This window comes from Hemibagrus wyckioides, linkage group LG01 (assembly GCF_019097595.1).
Source record: "Hemibagrus wyckioides isolate EC202008001 linkage group LG01, SWU_Hwy_1.0, whole genome shotgun sequence".
NCBI lineage: Eukaryota > Metazoa > Chordata > Actinopteri > Siluriformes > Bagridae > Hemibagrus > Hemibagrus wyckioides.
Genome location: NC_080710.1, coordinates 31,483,280 through 31,490,952, shown reverse-complemented (window position 1 = coordinate 31,490,952; position 7,673 = coordinate 31,483,280). Strand labels below are relative to the sequence as shown.

The window sequence follows — 7,673 nt, the reverse complement described above, 5'->3', positions numbered from 1 at the left end:
GGCTTCTGTACATTTAGCTAAATTACTAAAGTAATTGAATAATTACTTCAGAGCTTGTTTTAAGGGTTTGTTTGGATAATTAGTGTTTCTTAGCCTCTTCTATTTGCTTTATTATTTGTGTTTGAAACTCTTTCTTGTAACTTGACCCGTAAGAAGCCCTTATTAAAATAGATAAAAATGATATTTTTCAATGTAAAACTCCAAACCCGATTGTTTTTTTTTGTTGTGAAATCCTGCCATCTAGTGGTGATGTGAGGTATTGTACCCAGGTATCGCAGCGTATCGTACCTTACTTTAAAATGAATTAAAATAGTCGATATATTAGTGTATAAATATAGAATGGCTTGCTTATATGTTTTGTTTACCTTAATTCACATTTTTAACGGAAAATTTAAATGTTTACGCTTGTTTTATATTCATAGCGCAGACGGTCATTAAGCGGAACCTTTGCTGTTCTTCATGTTTCCACACGGACGGTTTTACAGATCAACATGGCGGATTTCTGGTGGCTAATTTGAGATCTCGCTGCTTAGTGAAATAAATAATGTAAATAAAGCGTTTATAAATATATAAATATATATATTGGTGGATTTTATTTATTTATCATTTATATTAATATCAGAGAAAAGGAACAAAGCTGAAAATAAACGCTGTGGATTGTGAGTTTTGATTTTTAAAGGTAAGTTAAAGATGCTGAAATATTTCTGGTGTTTTATACAGGATTAAAACTTTATTATTAAAATATTATTCTGAATAATTCACTGAACTCTGGAGCTGTTTAAGGGATTTATTTATATATTTATAGCGTTTATTCTGTTATTAATGTGTGTTGCGTTAAAAGGTTTAATTAAAAGTCGAGTTCTCAGGAAATAATTGAACATTATAAATATATAAATGTATAATGTATTTATAATTTAAATAATTTATATATTAAATATTCATATGACCAACTAGCTGTCACTGGCATTCTTCTTCTTCTTCTTTTCATTATTATTATTATTATTATTATTATTGTTGTTGTTGTTTACTCATAATTTATCAGAATTTAAAACACCAAAATATTTATAGTGTATATTCAGGATAAAAACTATATATTGTTTTATTATTATTTTTATTATTATTTATTTATACATCATTAAAATATTATTCTAAATAATGAACTGAACTCTGGAGCTATTTAAGTATTTTATCCATATATTTATAACATTATAAATATATATATATATATATATATATATATATATATATAAATATATATATATATAAAAAATATAATGTATTTATAATTTAAATTATTTATATTTTTATATATTATATAACTAGCTGTTTCTAGCTTTATTATTATTATTATTATTATTTTAGTTAGTTAGTTTGTTTGTTTGTTTCTTTACTCTTATTATTTATTTATTTACTTATTTATCTGAATTTAAAATATTATTGTCTTTTTTAATAAACATTTTTGGTGTATTTTGAAATTTAAACAAACAAATAAATAGGTTTTTAAAGTGAATTAATGTTATAATTTTTTTATATAAACATAACATGCTTACAGTGTATGATGAATATTATGTAGATAAATAAATATGTGACCTAATTAATTAATTAATGAGTAATTATATAGAAGATTAATAAATGTATATTTTGTATATTAAGAGATTAATGTGTGTTTTTCTGCAGTGTGTGTGTGTGTGATGGAGTGTGCTGAGGCGCAGCTGCGTGTGTGTGTGCGCGCGTTTGTGAGGAGCATCTCTACATCTCGGGATCATGCAGAGATCAGCGAAGCGCTACACACACTCGCACGCTACCTGGAGGGCGGAGCCGCCTCGGCCGGGGTCAGGGCCGAGTTCCAGCGAGTTCATTACACACACGTCCTGCAGGCGCTGACCACCGCGCTCGCCTCTGATTGGTTCCACAGTCTGAGTGAGGACAAGCGCAAGGAATCATGGGACTTGTTTTTCCTTCGAGGTCCTCCAGACCAGGCGCTGCTGGTGTTACTGGACTCCATCAGCTCACAGAGGTGTGTGTGTGTGTGTGTGAGAGAGAGAGAGAGAGAGAGAGAGAGAGAGAGAGAAAGAATGTGTGTGTGTGTGTGTGTGTGTGTGAGAGAGAGAGAGAGAGAGAGAGAGATAGAAAGAATGTGTGTGTGTGTGTGTGCGCGAGAGAGAGAGACAGAGACAGGGAGAAAGTGTGTGTGTGTGTACGAGAATGAATGTGAGAAAGTATGTGAGTTGCAGAAAGCTTATATTTATGACACAAGCTCTCTCTCTCTCTCTGTCTGTCTCTCTGTCTGTCTCTGTCTCTCTCTCTGTCTCTCTCTCTGTCTCTCTCTCTCTCTCTCTGTCTGTCTCTCTGTCTGTCTCTCTGTCTGTCTCTGTCTCTCTCTCTGTCTCTCTCTCTCTCAGTGAGAGTGCAGCTCTGGAGCAGTGTGTGTGTGTGTTGGAGGCGTTCCTCACTGCTGACCGTCTCGGTGCACTCCTGTGGTCTCGGTGTGTGGAAACTGACTTGCGCTGTGACTCCGCCCACCTCCGGGAGGTGGTGTTAAACCGGCTGGCGTCTCTGCCCTCTCTGATCGCCAACCGCCTGGGCACACACACACCGCCGTCACTGACCGAGCAGCAGTACTACACACACCTCACCCTCCACATCCTACACACTCTGGAGAGGATCTGTGGCGCTCTCAGAGGTGAGACACGTCCTCATGTCTACAAGCAGAAATACAGTAATCAGGGAGAAAGGTCACATTTCAGTGTGTGTGTGTGTGTGTGTGTGTGTGTGTGTGTGTGTGTGTTTGTGTGTGTGTGTTTCTCTTGGCGCTGTAGCGGGACAGGACTGCTCTCTGATGTTTGTGTCTCAGCTGTTGGGGAAAGTGTGTATGCAGGGACACGGAGGTGAGTGTAGACGTGTGTGTGTGTGTTTGTGTGTGTGCTCTGATCTCATCTTATACACGGTTCTGTGTGTGTGTGTGTGTGTGTGTGTGTAGAGTTGGTGTGTGGGACTCTGGCTCCTCGTCTCTCCTCTCTCACACACTTGGACGCTCTGTGGCAGCGTGTGAGCTGCAGACTGCTGGAGAACATTCCAGAACGCTGGGTGGAGAGCGTCATCACACCTCTCATACACAACCTGCACGGGTCAGTGTGTGTGTGTGTGTGTGTGTGTGTGTTAGATATATAAGTAGAACCTGTATATAAATGTACATCTGTTATATTGAAATGTGGAAGCTGTGTGTGTTTTACAGGTCATCAGCGTTGTCGAGAGTGATGGGGAATCTTGTGTTAAAGAATAAGAAAGTTCAGTTTGTTCTCACTCACAAACTCCTGCTGCTGCAGTATCATCACCCGGTAACACACACACACACACACACACACACACACACACGTACAAAACACAGTGAGAAGGAGGCTTACCCAGTTATCCATGTGTGTCAGGTGCGGGTGTTGAGGAGTGTGTTGGGGTATCTGGCACTGGATAAAGAGAGAAGAGCGCTTCTCAAACAGGTAACACACACACACACACACACACACAGGGCACTTATTCTGCTGGTTCTTACTGGTGTGTGCTATATAAGTAGAGGTTTGTGTGTGTGTGTGTGTGTGTGTAGGTGTTGCGCAGTGTGTGTCAGGTGTGGTGTAACAGCAGTGCAGTGAGACACACTCCAGTGGAACAGCAGCTGTATGTGAGTAAATCCCTGCTGCTGTGTGTGAGTGTGCTCCACCACCATGAGATACCAGAGCTACGGGAAGGTAACACACACTCTCTCACACACACTCACACACACTCTTACACACATTCTCACACACACATACACTCACACACTTCAATTCAAGGATTCAAGAAGCTTTATTGTCATTTCCACCACATATATCTGACGCAGTACAGAGTGAAATGAAACACCGTTTCTCCAGGACCTGGTGCTACAGAAACATACAACAACAAGATCAAATACAAACAACAACACAGAGCTAGGACAGGAGTTTGTGCTAATCACATCAAGTGTAAAGTGTGCAGCTAGGTGCAAACAGAGCAAAGACAAGACAGTGCAGAAACAGGAAGTACAAAAAACACACACACACACTATTCACTCACACACATACTCTCTCTCACACACATTCTTCACCACAGACCTGCTGCAGTGCATGCTGGGAGGAGTGCAGTGTCGGCTGGACAGTGGCGTGGAGCGCGTGCGGAGGATGGGCATGGTGGTGGGCGAGTGCATCAGCCGGAGATTGGACACGCCCACCTCGCAGCTCAAATTCCAGGTGACCTTTCACCTACCTTTTATTTTGTGACTAAATCTAAAAGATAAAATTGCTTTTCTCCCTAATTTTTCACAAAACACGTGAGGTCAAATTCTCACCTAGAAAACCCCGCCCATCCAATCATGTTAAACATCATATATAATATATAAGCTTTATAACTGTTCATAAACATTACAGCTGACTTTATTACCGCTTTATGCTGCATTATGTCTTAAGTACTGGTTTGTGTGTGTGTGTGTGTGTTAGTACGAGGCAGATGAGGAGAGCAGAGAGTTGATGTCACTGATGGAGCCTCAGACTAAAGAGGATGAAGATGAACAGCAACCACCTGATGCTACACACAGGTAAAATATCTCTCTCTCTCTATCATACACACAGACACATAGACACACAGACACACACACAGACACACACACACACACAGACACACACACAGACAGACACACACACAGACACACACACTCAGCAAGTGGTTCTACCTCATCTGACTTCATCACTGTGTTCTCATTCAGACCTGAGTCCAAAAGTTCATCAGGACAGTCAGTGACATCATCAGAGCTTCCTACGACCAATCAGACATCAGAAGATGGACCAGGCAGTGATTCCGAGCTTGACAGGTACACACACACACTCACTCACATACACTCTTTCTCACACACACACACACACACACACACTCACTCACTCACATACACTCTCACACACACACACACACACACACACTCACTCACTCACATACACTCTCACACACACACACACACACACTCACTGTTATTCACTGTCTTATTCACTCTCTCTCTCTCTCTCTCTCTCTTTCTCTCTCTCTTACTCTCCCTCTCCCCATCTCTCTCTCTCTCTCTCTCTCTTCCTCTCTCTCTCTCTTCCTCTCACTCTCTCTCTCTCTCTCTCTCTCTCTCTCTCTCTCTCAGTGATGATGAGCTCCCTCCATACGACATGTCCTCTGATCAGGTGACGCAGAAGGCGACTCCACCCCGCTACGTCAGAGACTGTCTGGACGGTGAGACGCCACTGAGCGTTAATGCATTAATATTATAAACATAAGAGTTATATGATGATGTAGGTTGTGTTTGATTGACAGCCCTGATGTCCTCTGATGACCCAGAGAGGGTGGAGCTGAGTCTACAGGCAGCAGATGGTCTTCTGAGGAGGAACATCAGCACCACACAAGAGGTCAGACAAGCACACTCACACACACACACACACACACACACACACCACAAACTCACACACATATATGTACATATATATATATACACACACACAAAAGCAGTAAATACTACAGATATACATAATCACACACAAGCAGTAAAACACTAGGAGCTAACTAGTTAATACAGATGTGTGTGTGTGTGTGTGTGTGTCAGGTGAGTGTACAGTTCAGTAAAGTGCTGTTACACCTGGAGGACAGGTACAAGACTGCAGGCTTCTACACACTCCGACAGAATGGCATGGTGGCCCTGGCTGTCACACACACACAGCCGGTAAGACAGCACACACACTTTACTGAGCTTTCTGTGCATGTTATAAGATTGTGAAGCTTTATTCTGAACATTTTGTCTCTCAGGTGGTGGAATATCTGACTGCTGAGTTTTACTCTCTCAACTACAGCCTGAGACAGAGGCTCGACATCCTGCAGGTAAAAGCACTACAGAAATACACACACACACACACTAGAACACACAAAAAAGCAGTAAAACACTACAGAAATGGATAAACACACACACACACAGTTAAACACTACACACACCATCCTCCAGGTTAAAGCCTTTATCTTTAATAATATTCAGATCCAAATGATCCAGAATTCTCTTCACCCTTATTCATCTTAAACACTGAGCTTGAGTTACACGGTGCGTCTGCTTTCCTTTCAGGTCCTCATAAACACACACACACACACACAGAGAGTAAAACACTACACTACACACACGACATCCTCCAGGTTAAACACTGAGCTCTGAGAAACTGTTACACAGTGCGTCCACTTTCCTTTCAGGTCCTAGCTGTCGCTGCCCAGGAGCTCTCTGAGCCAATCACAGAGAAGAGGGCGGGGTCACAGTTGGTTGCCGAGGTGACGCCACTGGACAGGTGTGGTGAGGTGGAACATTGGCGTGAGGTTGTGGAAAAACGCATTCAGAGTAAGACACGGCGCATCAGTAAGGTAACGCACACATACACACAAGCGGTAAAACACTACAGAAATACACACACAAACACACACACACAAGCAGTAAAACACTACAGAAATACACACACATACACACAAGCAGTAAAACACTACAGAAATACACACACACACACACACACACAAGCAGTAAAAGACTACAGAAATACACACACAAACACACAAGCAGTAAAACACTACAGAAATACACACACACACACATACACACACAAGCAGTAAAAGACTACAGAAATACACACACAAACACACAAGCAGTAAAAGACTACAGAAATACACACACATACACACAAGCAGTAAAACACTACAGAAATACACACACACACACACACACACACACACACAAGCAGTAAAACACTACAGAAATACACACACACACACACAAGCAGTAAAACACTACAGAAATACACACACACACACAAGCAGTAAAACACTACAGAAATACACACACACACACACACACAAGCAGTAAAACACTACAGAAATACACACACACACACACAAGCAGTAAAACACTACAGAAATACACACACACACACACAAGCAGTAAAACACTACAGAAATACACACACACACACACACAAACAAGGAGAAAAACACTACAGAAATACACACACACACACACAAGCAGAAAAACACTACAGAAATACACACACACACACACACAAGCAGTAAAACACTACAGAAATACACACACACACACACACACACAAGCAGAAAAACACTACAGAAATACACACACACACACAAGCAGAAAAACACTACAGAAATACACACACACACACACAAGCAGAAAAACACTACAGAAATACACACACACACACACACAAGCAGTAAAACACTACAGAAATACACACACACACACACACAAGCAGTAAAACACTACAGAAATACACACACACACAAACAAGGAGAAAAACACTACAGAAATACACACACACACACACACAAGCAGTAAAACACTACAGAAATACACACACACACACACAAGCAGTAAAACACTACAGAAATACACACACACACACACAAGCAGTAAAACACTACAGAAATACACACACACACACACACAAGCAGTAAAACACTACAGAAATACACACACACACAAACAAGGAGAAAAACACTACAGAAATACACACACACACACACACACAAGCAGTAAAACACTACAGAAATACACACACAAGCAGTAAAACACTACAGAAATACACACACACACA

General features: G+C 41.0%; 1 protein-coding gene across 4 annotated transcripts in view; it reads left to right on the top strand.

The window, feature by feature from the left end:
* Positions 1 to 482: 482 nt before the first annotated feature.
* Positions 483 to 7,673, top strand: part of telo2 (TEL2, telomere maintenance 2, homolog (S. cerevisiae)) — a 22,510-nt gene continuing 15,319 nt past the window's right edge. For all 4 annotated transcript variants that reach the window (XR_009206025.1, XM_058402399.1, XM_058402409.1 and 1 more), the window contains exons 1-16: positions 483 to 679; positions 1,678 to 2,017; positions 2,403 to 2,683; positions 2,820 to 2,888; positions 2,981 to 3,128; positions 3,236 to 3,338; positions 3,426 to 3,494; positions 3,599 to 3,740; positions 4,120 to 4,256; positions 4,503 to 4,600; positions 4,769 to 4,873; positions 5,186 to 5,274; positions 5,356 to 5,447; positions 5,642 to 5,758; positions 5,842 to 5,913; positions 6,271 to 6,435. Coding sequence is in view for 3 of the 4 variants with exons in the window: in XM_058402399.1 (XP_058258382.1) it covers positions 1,692 to 2,017; positions 2,403 to 2,683; positions 2,820 to 2,888; positions 2,981 to 3,128; positions 3,236 to 3,338; positions 3,426 to 3,494; positions 3,599 to 3,740; positions 4,120 to 4,256; positions 4,503 to 4,600; positions 4,769 to 4,873; positions 5,186 to 5,274; positions 5,356 to 5,447; positions 5,642 to 5,758; positions 5,842 to 5,913; positions 6,271 to 6,435 (2,013 nt within the window). In the remaining variant the exon portion in view is untranslated. The remainder of the gene's footprint in view (positions 680 to 1,677; positions 2,018 to 2,402; positions 2,684 to 2,819; positions 2,889 to 2,980; positions 3,129 to 3,235; positions 3,339 to 3,425; positions 3,495 to 3,598; positions 3,741 to 4,119; positions 4,257 to 4,502; positions 4,601 to 4,768; positions 4,874 to 5,185; positions 5,275 to 5,355; positions 5,448 to 5,641; positions 5,759 to 5,841; positions 5,914 to 6,270; positions 6,436 to 7,673) is intronic.